General features: G+C 40.6%; 1 protein-coding gene across 5 annotated transcripts in view; it reads left to right on the forward strand.

Moving 5' to 3' along the window:
- LOC127547651 (hydrocephalus-inducing protein-like) overlaps positions 1–13,578 on the forward strand; it is a 66,920-nt gene that overhangs the window by 45,863 nt on the left and 7,479 nt on the right. For 3 of the 5 annotated variants that reach the window (XM_051974602.1, XM_051974600.1, XM_051974601.1), the window contains 6 exons: positions 1,293–1,534; positions 1,990–2,116; positions 3,395–3,599; positions 3,993–4,228; positions 4,571–4,722; positions 4,823–5,012. In XM_051974602.1, coding sequence (XP_051830562.1) covers positions 1,293–1,534; positions 1,990–2,116; positions 3,395–3,599; positions 3,993–4,228; positions 4,571–4,722; positions 4,823–5,012 — 1,152 coding nt within the window. Of the gene's footprint in view, positions 1–1,292; positions 1,535–1,989; positions 2,117–3,394; positions 3,600–3,992; positions 4,229–4,570; positions 4,723–4,822; positions 5,013–5,649; positions 6,526–13,578 lie in introns of those variants that run through there. The other 2 variants (XM_051974603.1, XM_051974604.1) reach the window with 2 other exon arrangements.

The following is a 13,578-nucleotide window of genomic DNA, read 5'->3' on the forward strand; positions in this document are numbered from 1 at the left end:
AAATGAGCCAGGCCATGAATGCACCATTGATGGCACACTGAACTGATCCAGCTATTCTGGAAAGAAGCTACAAAACTGTGCATCGTCTTTGACCAGTGATAGTGCTAGGCTTCTATCCCCAGAGAGATCAAGAGCACATGTACAAAAATACTTATAGTAGCTCTTTTTGTGGTTGCAAAGCCAAAAATTAAGGAGTTCCCTTATGGTGATCGGCTAGACAAATCAAGGTGAATGCCTGTAATGGTGTGTTATCGTGACATAAGAAATGACAAAATCGACCATTTCAAAAGAAACTGGAAAGATTTCTGTGAACTGATGCAGAGTGAAGCAAATAGAATCAGAGAGCAATTTATATAATGATAAGTGCTTTAAGGTTTACTTCAAAATATTACAGATGAGAAAACTGAGACCTGGGGAGATGAATTGACCTGCTTTGGGTCACACAGCAAGTTAAGTATCTGAGGCTAGATTTGAACTTAGGAAGCTGAGTCTTCCTGACTCAGGTCCTCTCTGACAATAACACCTTAAAGAAAAATTTTGTAAGACTTGAGAACTTCCATCAATGCAATGATAAACCAGGAATCCAGAGGACTAAAAATGTAGCATGCCAGCCTCCTCTTGCCAGCCAAGTGTCAGGCTCAAAATGCAAAATGAGACATCCATAACCCTTAAATTGGACATGTTGGGACTTGTTTTATTAGACCACACATTTTCTTTTTTATTCATTTGGGGAAGAGAAATGGAAGGGACAGATAATATGTGCTTATACAAATAAATATTTTAAGAGAGAATTGAATAAGAGGAGAGACAGTGCGCACTAAAAACTTTTTCTAGAAGTTGGCTTCTTTGTTGATGTTCAGTTGTTTGTCATATCTGATTCTCTATGACCCCATTTGGGATTTTGCTGGCAAAGGTACTGAAGTGGTGTGCCATTTCCTTCTCCAGCTCATTTTCTAGGTGAGAAAACTGAGGTAAACAGGGTTAGGTGACTGGCCCAGGGGACCAAGTTTAAACTCAGGAATATGAGTCTTCCTGACTCCAGGCCCGGCCATCTGTGCACCATGGAGCCCACTAGCTGCCCAGTGGGTTCCCAGAAATGCATACAGATCAAGGTCCAAAGAGTATAATAAATGTGCCTAAAGCTGGTAAAAGATAGACTTAGAATTGGAGCAGAATCTGAATCCAAATCTGTTGCTTTTTCCAGTACACCCTCCTGCCTCTCCAGGAATTCTCCAGATTTAGACATGGATGAATGTCTGTCTCACCATTCCTAATTCTCCTTTTCCCCATAGATTATTGAACCCAATGGCTTGGAAGGAAGTGAGGTCATTGCCAGCATTCCAATTAAGTTCTCAGTGAACGTGGTATTCTCCAGATACGCCATCAGCCCTTCGTCGGTCATCAACTTTGGGGCCATGATTTGTGGTAGCCGTAAAACTTCGACCTTCTCCATTGAAAACCAAGGTGTCCTGGACTTCAAGTTCAGCATCAGCAGGCTGATCAGGGATAACACTTTCATTCATACACGGAAAATGTAAGAAAGAACCATTCACTTCATACCTTCCCTTCCCCAGAAGTTTCCTCCCATTCTGCACTATCAGACTCTCATGTCAAAAAAAATCTGTCAGATGTACTGTGAGGCAGTACATCTGCTTTCAGGCTGTTCTGAGATTATTCATCCTCTTCTGTTTGATGCAAGATATACTAGGTAACCAACCCCCAGATGCCTCTGTTCAGTCATCAAAATCCCATTTAATGAAAGTAATCACTAGAGAGTTTTACAGCATCTAGTCAAAATTGACTAATCGATATAAAATGTATTAGTCTTAGAGCAAACTGTCCCCATTCCTAGTAGGATATTCAGCAGGAGCTAGGAGATAGCTCCCGGGACATTCCAGTGACATGCCCTCAGCACAATGTCCAGCACATGTGGTCCTTGGTTAATGGGCGCTTGGTGACCAATAGATAAATATGCACTTCTTTTCTCAGAGGAATGACCCATAATGCTAAGTATGCACGATCCAAGGAAAACGTCAGTTTTTTCAGATTTTCGGCCACTAAAGGACTCAAAGGCAATGACGCGATGCAAAAAGACCTTCCAAGCACAGGGAACCAAGTGCGTAATTCATTACCCGTTCTCATGATTACCTCCTCCCTTGTCACACTCCAAATAGCCCTTCGGATTAGTTCCCTCCTCCTCCAGAACAACATCCCTCCCAGCCAGATGGGGGAATATAGTGGTAGACTTTTCAAAGAAAGAGATTGGCATATTAATGGACTAAAATAATGGTAACATTTCATTTAAAGTAGATTAGAATATTAGCAGCTTTTCACTTAAATTGTCACTACCAAAACTCTTCATTTGGTAAACACACTCTCCACTATCACATATAGTTGCTATAAAAATTTGTCTTCCTTCCCTCTTCCACTAATTCTAGTCGTTTAATTCAGATATTATACCTCCCACCTGTTTCCTTTCCTCACAAGATCTTACCTCTTCTGTAGTTTTTCCTTCTGGGCACTTGACGCCCACAGTCAATTAGGTCCGATTCAAGATACAGAATACACATATTCAGCTTCAGAACTTAGCATTGTCCATGGGACTCTAGCTTTGTGAATCCATTAGGAATGACTGGCAATTGGGCAATTAGTTTGTGCCACTGAGATTTCCTTTAACTTTTCAAATGGTTCCCTCCACTGATGTAATTCCTAACTCCTGAACTCTCCATAGGCAGTCTTTAGAATTAATTACCAGGTTTGTCTAATTAGAGGTAATTAGTCCACTCTTTGCTTGAATGGACACCCTTCCCTTCCCTTCCCTTCCCTCCCCTCCCCTCCCCTCCCTTCCTCTCCCCTCCCCTCCCCTCCCCTCCCTGGGCTGGGAGCTCCTTGTGGGCAGGACCACCCCTTGCCTCTTTCTGTATCCCTTAGCACAGTGCCTGGCACGTAGTAAGTGCTTAATAAATGTCGATGAATGAGCACCTGCCAGACTTTGCGGGTGACCCTGGAGCAAGCTTCCTAGAGCCCACTTAATCCCCAAGCCACATTGTGACATTGGAGAAGGATGCTCATGGGGATCCCAGAAAGTCCTTCCAGATTTGGCATTGCAGTGCATGCTTCAAACGAGCAGAGAAAGTGGAGGGGATGGAGAGGAGAAAGCTTTTATAGAGTGCCTTTGCTGTGTTATACGCTGTGCCGGTTGCTTTTTGGTGGTGGAGGAATGGAGGCTCACACACACACAGTCTCAGAGGTTCCGTTTGGGTTGAGGGCTTCCCAGCTCTAGGCCCAGTGCTCTGTCCACTATGGCACAGCATCCTCTGAGAAAGTCGAAAAGGGACAGATTGGGATTCTGTGAGAGAAGAGCAAGTTCTCATTTCTCAGACTGTTCCCACAGGCTCGCTTCACCCTCAACATGTTCAGCATCTACCCCGGATTTGGAACCATCCCTCCCGGGGGGCAACAGGTGATCACGGTGGATTGCTTTGCCGACCCAGTGGGGCGATGTGAGGAGTTCCTGGCCATCGAGATCTCCGACCGAGATCCAAAAGACCAGCCCGGTGGCATTCCATATACATTGATTGCTGAAGCCTGTTTTCCAGGTATTGGAAACCAAGATCTTTGTCTGAAAAGTCATTTCTCAACAAGGAGATGCCTATAGAAATGACCAAAAAAAAAAATCCCAAAGTTTATTCTGCAATCCTTGGCAGCTTGCTCATTCAAAAGAATATGTTTCACTGTCTTTCATTTCCAGGTTTACAATTGTAATTTATTTCTAAAGCTAAAAACACCATTACTAGAGGGGGCTTCTGTTCAGAAGGGTAGTTGGATTATTTGGGAGTTGGGGACAGAGGCCTCTGATCTCCTGGGAAGATAAACGCTAGCCTGGTGTCCCAGCCCTTACTAGGAATTGAAATACTGATGTTTTAATTCATTCTTGGGTGTTTATGTCCAGGTTCTTCTCCTTCCTCTTACACTCCTCTCTGTTTCCCTAGCTTTCGTGATAGATGACATGGCCTCCATCTTCGAGGAGCACCTGATATGTAACAATACTAACCTGTACCAGGCTCTGCAAACCACAGAAAGTGGAGGAGTGTTTTTGGAGGACGAGAATAAATTTATATTCTACAACGTGCTGGTGGGACACCAAGCCAAAGCCCGATTCAAGCTCAGCAACACAGGAAAGATTCCCTGTGACATCAGTGTCTCTGTCAAGCCTGTTTCCAACAAGGTAAGAGGAAGTCACTGTGTGAGAGCCTGTGGTCCACAGGAGCCAGGTTACCGCTCAGGAGAAGGCTCAGAGCCTTCATTGTAGTGCACATGCAGACATTGGAATGGGTGCTAAAAATACAGAGATCCAAGGGGCTGAAAGTGCTCCCCCTCAAATTGTTAGGCTATGAGAACAGATGGAAATAAGAAGGGGTGGGGAGAAGGAAAAAGTACAGACAAAATACTCGAAAAATTCAGCAGCCGCCAAAGGGACCCATAAAGTGGGAAAGGCTTCCTAAAAAGGATTAACTGATGGCCAGGGTGGGCCCAGGAGCCATGTGGTCACATGGCCTTGTCTCCCCAGGTGGTGAATCGGATCACTGACATCTTCGAAGTGGAACCCACCAAGCTGAGCATTCCAAGCCGCTCCCAGGCCTTTGCCACCGTCACCTTCACTCCTCCGACAATGCAGAGCTACCAGTGTCTCTTTGAAGCCTCCTTGGATGGCTTGCCCAAGTAATTCTCCCAGGGGCCTCTTCCTGAGGGTTGGGAGGGTCCCTGGGGCCCCCAGGTCACCCTCCTCATTGGCAAATGGCCGGTTCTGTGCTCCCTGCAGTTTCCTCTCCAAGAACCGAAGCCTCTCCTTTGATATCTCTGGAGAAGGGAACCTACCCCGAGTGACGGTCGTCCGGCCCATTCTCTGCAACAATAAAGGAAACCCTCTCTTATTGTTTAAGAGGCTCCTGGTGGGCAATACAGAGAAGCTTCCTCTCATCCTGAAGAACAATGGAACTATTCCTGCTCAGGTAAGGCCCTTCAGGAGAGAGACTTGTTTCATAGGAGGAAGATTTTGGAAGCTTGGAGAGAAGAGTTTAATTTTCTTCTCATAGTAGTTCTATTTTTAATGTGATCTCCAGATTTGAGTTAAGTTTCATTCATACAGCAGATATTTACTCAAGGCCATTTTGGAATAAAATTTGGTGCTGTAGAGAAAACATAATTCCTGTTCTCAAGGAAATAATAAGCTCAATATTCATGAAAAAACTATATTTTGAGTGTTGAGAATGGTATAAGCAAAGACTTATAGTAGTTCAAAAAATAATGGCTTCTAGCTCGGGTGAATCAGAGAAAATTTTCTGGAAAAGATAGCATCTGGCATTGTTGGTGGAGTTGTGAACGAATCCAGCCATTCTGGAGAGCAATCTGGAATTATGCCCAAAAAGTTATCAAACTGTGCATACCCTTTGATCCAGCAGTGTTTCTATTGGGCTTATACCCCAAAGAGATACTAAAAAAGGGAAGGGGACCTGTATGTGCCAAAATGTTTGTAGCAGCCCTGTTTGTAGTGGCTAGAAACTGGAAAATGAATGGATGCCCATCAATTGGAGAATGGCTGGGTAAATTGTGGTATATGAATGTTATGGAATATTATTGCTCTGTAAGGAATGACCAGCAGGATGAATACAGAGAGGCTTGGAGAGACCTACACGGACTGATGCTAAGTGAGATGAGCAGAACCAGGAGATCATTATACACTTCGACAACGATATTGTATGAGGATGTATTCTGATGGAAGTGGATTTCTCTGACAAAGAGACTTAACTGAGTTTCATTGGATAAATGATGGACAGAAACAGCTACACCCAAAGAAGGAACACTGGGAAATGAATGTGAACTATTTGATTTTTGATTTTCTTCCTGAGTTATTTTTACCTTCTGAATCCAATTCTCCCTGTGCAGCGGGAGAACTGTTCGGTTCTGCAAATATGTATTGTATCTAGGATATACTGCAACATATTTAACATATATAGGACTGCTTGCCATCTTGGGGGGGGGGAGGGAGGGAGGGGAAAAAACGAAACATAAGTGATTGCAAGGGATAATGCTGTGTAAAAATTATCCTGGCATGGATTCTGTCAATACAAAGTTATTATTAAATAAAATTAAATTTTCAAAAAAAAAAAAGAAAAGATAGCATCTGGGCCTGAAAGATGGACAGAACATTACAGACGAAGAAATTGAGTCCCAGAAAGACGGAATGCTACCTTCCTAGAACACAGTCTATGGAAGCTATTCAATTAATAACGCTTGACCGGTGATTATCTTTTTAAAAGCTGTTTTTATATTAACGATTTCCCAATTACATGTAAAAATTTTTAAGTTTTAAATTATTTTCTTTCCTCCTGCCCTTTCCCCCCTTCTTTGAGAAGGCAAGCAATTTGATTTTGATTACACACATGAGATCATGCAAAACATTTCTATATTAACCATGTTGGAAAAGAAACTACAGAACAATAAAAATAAAGGTTTTTAAACATATGCTTCAGTCTGCATTAAGAATTCATCAGTTCCTTCCCTGGAAGTGGATAGCAGGTTTGATCATGAATCCTTTGAAATTGTTTTGGATCATTGTCTTGATCAAAGTAGCTAAGTGTTTTGCAATTGAAAATTGTTATAGTGTTGCTGTTATTGCATACAGTATTCTTCTAGATTTGCTCAGTTCACTTTGTACCAGGTCTTTCTGAAACCATCCTGCTCTCATTTCTTTTTTTTAAATTTTTATTTTTCCCCAGTTACATGTAAAAACAATATTCTTTGTTTTACATATACATTCATTTTTTTTACAATTTCCTTATGAATCTTGGTGGGAGAGAAAAATCAAAACAAAGAGAGAAAATCACAAGAAAAAAAAACAAGAAAAAGAAAAAATAAGTGAACATAGTGTGTATTGATTTACATTCAGTCTCCATAGTTCTTTCTCTGGATACAATTGGCATTTTCCATCCAAAGTTTATTGGGATTGCCTTGGATAGCTGAACTGCTGAGAAGAACCAAGTCTGTCATAGACAATCATCACACAATCTCTTTGTTATTGTGTACAATATATCCCTGGTTTTGCTTGTTTCATTCAGCATTACATTCAGTTCTTGTAAATCTTTCCAGGCCTTTCTATAATCAACCTGTTTATCATTTCTTATAGAACAATAATATGCATAATATTCATATACCACAAGTTATTCAGCCATTCTCCAAGTGATGGGCATCCACTCAGGTTCCAGCTTCTAGCCACTACAAGAAGGGCTGCCACAAACATTTTGGCACATACAGGCCCTTTTCCCTTCTTTAAATCTCTTTGGGATATAAGCCCAGTAGTAACAATGCTAGATCAAAGGGTATGCACAATTTTATAGTCCTTAGGGCATAATTCCAGATTGCTCTCCAGAATGACTGGATCATTTCACAATTCCACCAACGATGCATCAGTGTCCCAGTTTTCCCACATCCCCTCCAACATTTATCATTATCTTTTCCTGTCATCTTAGCCAATCTAACAGGTGTGTTGTGGTATCTCAGAGTTGTCTTAATTTGCATTTCTCTGATAAATAGAAATTTGGAGCACCTTTGCCATTTTCTTCTTCAACTCATTTTGTGGAAACTGAGGCAAAGAAGGGTAAGTGATTTGCCTAGGGTCACATTTGGATTTTAACTCAGGTCTTCCTGACTCTGGATCCAGGACTCTCTACATTGTGTGCAACAACCAACTGCCCTGACTTCTGCCTCTCACTGTTATCAGAGGCAGCAGTGAAGAGAATCCTTACTGGGAACTCAGCAAGACCACAGTTTTAATCTTACCTAAGATAGGTACAGTTTTATACAGTGGGACTTTGGCCAATTACTAGATCTCTTTGAGCCTCAGTTTCTTTATCATTAAAATGGGGATAATAATAGCACCTACCTTACATGATAGTTTCAAGGACCATGTGAGATAATGTATATCAAGCATTTTTACAAATCCTAAAGAGCTATGTAAATGCCAATTGTCATTATTATTTTCCTCACTGTCTTAATGTTGAACAGTGTATGAAAAGGTCTGGTATACTTAGCCAAATACTTCAGTTATTCTTCTTTGGGCTCAAAAGCTTGGTTTGTACCAATTCACTTTTTTCTTTATTCCATTAACTGCAGAAAAACTAAATTGACCATAATTACCAGGGAGATTTTTAAAAAGCTTTCTTTTCCTTTAAATGCCAAAACAACCTCTATTTGGGGGCAGCTATCAGTGCAAACCACAAATTCGAAAAAGCAAAACCACCTTCTCCTTTGGCTTCAATGGAAAAGCCTTCCCTTAATTACAGCCGGCTGGGAGGTCAGACTCCTGCCAGGCTGGGTGAGTAATGTGTGTTAGGAAGAGAGCAAAGAAAACTACCCAGAACACAGATGGGAGCGGTAAACAGCAGAGCAGATTGGGGGAAGGGAGCCCAGAGGATGTGGGTGCAATCTTTGAAAGGCTTTTCTGAAATTGCAATATCGAACTATGGGACCAAGGAAGTGAGATAAAGGGCATTATTTGTGACTTGCCCTCCACTCACAACCCCAGTCTAACCTTCCTTCCTCCTCCTGCCATAAACTTAGGAGATGCAAGACCCTCTTCCCCACAGACATAATCACCCAGAGCCATAAAGTAGGTCTCAAGGAAAAGGAATCATTATTATAGGAGAAAAAGAAAAATTAGAAATCCCTCAAATGTAAATATTGGTTCCTACATTAACCTTGTACCTAAGGCACAGAAATTAGTTCCCTTTGCCAATCCCATCTCTGCCCTGATCTCCCCCATCCCCCCTCCATCTCCACCTCCCACCCAGTAAACTGAAAAATCCAAATACAATTTTTGGCCCTCCCTTCATACCAGAGAAATCTGAATGATTATGGTATTAAAAGATAAGCTATGTTGATATTATATGATACTCTACATTTATCTTAGACATTTCTGAGTTTCTGAGCTTTTTTTATGTCATTTGCTGGCCTTTGCATATCATCTGCGGCTTCTGCAAAAACTCCCCAAATATTCCCATTTAATTTCTTATGCCGACTCCCAATATATTGAAACTGCAATGGGGGTAAGTCAGAAAGTGGCAATGTGAGAGGGGATAACTTCAGTAGGCACATGTTTTCTCCCCCTTTAAATTTCAAGCTCCCTGATAGCAGGGATTATAAAATCTTTGAGAACAACTGTGTCATTTTTTTATTTTTGCACCCCTATTATTTAACTCAGTGTGTTGCAATCAACAATCGGGTAACAAGAATTTGTCATGATCATTTCCTCCAAACCTTCTTCCCCTCTTCCCTATTACTATTGAGGATACCAGACTCCCATCTACTCAGGTTCACAACTCCAGTTGTCTCCTCAGTTCTGCAAGTGTTTTTCTTATTTTCTTCTTATCCTTTCCCTTTAGAGGTCCTTTTCTGTCTACTCACATAGCCCACAGCACCCTGGTGCAGGCTCTTAACATCCCCCGCTTAACAACATGGTATTAGGCTTCCAACTAGTCTTCCGGCCATTAGTATCTCCTAACTCTAATACATCCTCCATTCAGCTGGGAAAGGGATTTTCCTAAAATGCAAGGCTACCTCTTGTTAAATATTCTCTAGAGACTCCCTATTTCATCTAAGATCAGATCTACGATTTTTTGAGACTTTTTTGATGTGGCCTTTTTCTACCTTTCCAGGTTTCTTACCTTTTTCACTTCCACTCACTCTATATATAATCTATCCACACTGGGGCCAACTTTGGCTGTTCTTCCTCATGACCTTGCATTGGTGACCCCATGTCAACTGGACTGTTCTCTCTTTTCATCTTTTTCTCCTGCCTCCTTTGGCCTCTTTTAAGAGTCAGACCAGGTCTCACTTTCTGCAAGAAGCCTTTTCAGACCCCCTTCCTTGCTTTTCCTCACCCTCCACCCTCCAGTATGACTCATCTAGTATATACATAGTTATTTGCAAGTTGTCTCCTCCTTTAAAATCTACTCCTAGAAGTCTGTGTTTCTATCTTTTTGACAAATAGTAAGCACTTAATACTTATTGGCTCACTCACTGACTGACATTTATTATGTATCTGCTAGCCATACATGGACAAAAATGAGAGAGTAATCGTCTCCAGGAGCTAGGCCTTCATATCTTAGGTCTCTAGCAGCTGAGGAAAGAATACCATCTTAGGTGGGCAAAGCCAGTCTACAAAGAGTTAACTTAGCCATTTTTCTTATTATCAATACACAAATTGTTGGCACAAAATTTTGGTTTCATTTTTCCCAATTAAAAAGTTTAGGAATTTCTTGTGGAATGTAGTTTTTCCTTTACTTTTTAAATTAAAAAAAAAAAAAAGATTCCATCTCTGCCTTTGAATTTCCTTGATTAATTGTCCTCCTCTCTTTCTTCCTTCTCCTTTTCCTGTCCCCCTGCCCCCAGATGACACAGAACAAGATGCATTTTTGTTTTGGGGATGGGGAGGTTAAGAATGTGAAGAGTCAAAAAAGAGTCCCTCTTTTCCTGGACACTTTAACTGCTCTAGGGTTTTTCATTGTTGTTGTTTCCTTGTTTAATACAGACACAAAAAATTAGTTGGAGTAGATGGGATCTAAGTCTCCTTTCCAAATCTACCATTCTTTGAGACTATATTAATTTCACCACCACCTCATAACTGCTCATTAAACCAAGGAGACCCATACCATAAGAAATAAGTATAGGACAATCTCTGCCTCCCCCCCCCCACCCACATCAGCCAACTTCCCTTCAAATATCTGGGACTCGGTGCTCCAGGTTATATGAAGTTCCTGGAGGGGAGGAGGTGTTTTATTTATGCCTTTGTTTAACAAGTCTGACACAGAGCCTGGCAGAGTAGGGACCAAACGACAGTGGAATTTGATTGAATTTTTGGGAGAGCCTTTCAGTAAACTAACTTTGCCTTTCTCCCCCAACAAAGTGCATGTTCTCTTTTTATCTAAGGGCAATAAAAAAAGTGCTTAAAGATCATCTGGACTGATCATTTGTAGATGTCAGAAAAGGCTGTTAGTCTGGCCTTCAGGCTGACATTAATTACCAGAGGTTAACTAACATTCTGAATAGCTCTTGGAAAAGAACTGGGAAGGGAGAAGGGGGGACGGGGAATCCCCAAGCCTAAAGCCCGGATATGAAAAATAAATAAACAAACATACCCAGATGTGGCCAGTCTGGGTGGGACCTGAAATCTGTCCCGGAACCTGCACAGTAAGGTGGGATGAGCTAACTTCCTAGGCTGACTTCGACTAGTTCCGTTTTTTTTCCGGTGAAAATGTCAAAAGAATAAAAGATTCCACTCAACTTCTGGGATTCCCAGATCATCATCTATGATGGACAGGAAGCAACATGGGAAGACAGAACCTCAAAGGTTTCCTTTAAGTTCCTAAAGTTAAACCTTAAATGTGGCCTAGTAGAGGTAACTCAGACATTCCCTTAGATCTTGAAACTCATACCTCAACCTAGACATAGCGGTTAGAAATATCAATGGGGTCAGTTCCCCCAAAGCAAGAAACACAGGAGCTAGATTCTCAAGAATCAACAGTTAAATTTCCAATGCAAGTATTTACACTTTGGAAATTAACAAATGCTACAAATCAGGATTTGATTTATTGTTTTGTTGATTGTCTAGATTTGAAAATAGAATGGAGAAAATGTTCAGTGATGGACATTAAGCCTGAAAGTGTGCTGGCTCATATTTATTTATTTGTTTAGCCATTCATCCATCTATTCATTCATTCATTTATTTATTTTGTTCCCTCTTCTGTCCACCCACCCCCAGCTAATTATTAAATCTATCTTTTCTCCATACCTTTATTTTAAGTCTTGAGCAAATTGCATGGCTGTTCTTACTCATCCCATCCCCCGTTACCTTTCTATGAAAAGTATTTTCAAGGGCAAGTCACAATAGTGATCATTTATTTAATATTTATTATGTATAATCAATCAATGAATATTTATTTAATATCTATTCTGTGCCAGGCAATGTGCTTAAATGCTGAAGATACAAAGAAAGGTAAAAATGAATCTGAGCTCTCATGAAGTCCACAATTGATGGATGTGACAGCCACTTACACTTAAATAGGAAAAATGGAAGATAATCCATTGAAAAAAGGCCTTATCATACAATCCATTGAAAAAAAGACCTTATCATACCCATTTTACAGATAAGGAAATTGAGATTGAACTAAGTAATTTAGCTAGAGTCATATAGCTAATGTGTGCCTGAGGCAAGAATTGAACTCAGTTATTCCTGACTTCAAATGCAGTGCGATGCTATGTTTCCTTCTACTCCAGTAAAAGGTTTTTTAAGAGTAAAGATCACAGATTTTTCTTGTACAGCATGATAAATGTGGAAATAAGTTTAGAAGAACTGCATATTTTTAACCTATCTTGGGTTATATGCTGTCTGGGGGAAGGGAGAGAGAGGAGAGAGGGAGAAAAATATGGAACACAAGATGTGCAAAGGTGAATGCTGAAAATCTTTGCATATATTTTGAAAAATAAAAAACTATAATTAAAAAAGAGTAAGTATCGTATATTATTTAACTTTATATTTTTTCCTAGTACAATCAAGTATATACTATTCAAACAATCAAAAATTTATTACATACATGCTATACAGGAAACTGTTATGTGCTAAGGATAAAACTTCCCTCTAGGGGCTTATATGAACTATGGGTATTATGCAAAATATCCACTTAATAAATATTTGTTGAATGAGTGAATGAATGGCACTTATTGTCCTTCATGATGTGCTCCTAGCTAACACTGGTCATTTCATTTTCTAATAACAATCTTAATCTGGCCTCTTTTCTCTTCTTTGACTATACCACAGTCACTTCTGCCTCTATGCTTTTGTTCACACTGATCGCCCTATTTACAGGATCCTTCTTCTTCTTCTTCACCAAGCCCAACCCGGCTCAAGTTTCCACTTTCTAGAAAAACCTTGCCTGACTATCCCAATCTAAATGGCCTTCGATAGTTGCTAGTTACCTTTTCATTTGTCTATTTGCCATCCCTGTAAGTTATGTTTCTTTGACTTCTACATCCAAAGTAACATTGTATTTAGTGCCTTATACATATATACATAAGCTATATAGCGTGGTACAGAGGGCATTCTTGTCCAGGTATAGGTTGGACTCCATTACTTTGGAGGTATATTCAGTTCTGAAGTTCTGTCCTCCTGCTCAATAGATAAATGTGCTGACTCAGTTGGCTGAGACCTTGGGGCAACGTATGATTAGTAGCCTGCCATTAAAACTCTGGGGTTCAATGACTGTGTTAATAATTCTGGCAAGAAAGAACCTGACTGTGATAAAAGCCAAAGAAGGGGGATGAATGTTGGAGACTCAACAATGAGGATCAGTAATCTTGATTACACTGAAGTCCCCAGCAGAGGTCAGAATTGCCCGGAGAGCCAATGGCCAAAGAAGAGAGGAATAGAGAGAGAGCAGAAAGATTTGGAGAAGAAAAGAAAAAAAGAATAGAAGGAGTCAAAGGAAGGAAAAAGAAAGAAAGAAAAGAACTGAGCACAAGTAG

This window comes from Antechinus flavipes, chromosome 2 (genome assembly GCF_016432865.1).
Source record: "Antechinus flavipes isolate AdamAnt ecotype Samford, QLD, Australia chromosome 2, AdamAnt_v2, whole genome shotgun sequence".
Classification (NCBI taxonomy): Eukaryota; Metazoa; Chordata; class Mammalia; order Dasyuromorphia; family Dasyuridae; genus Antechinus; species Antechinus flavipes.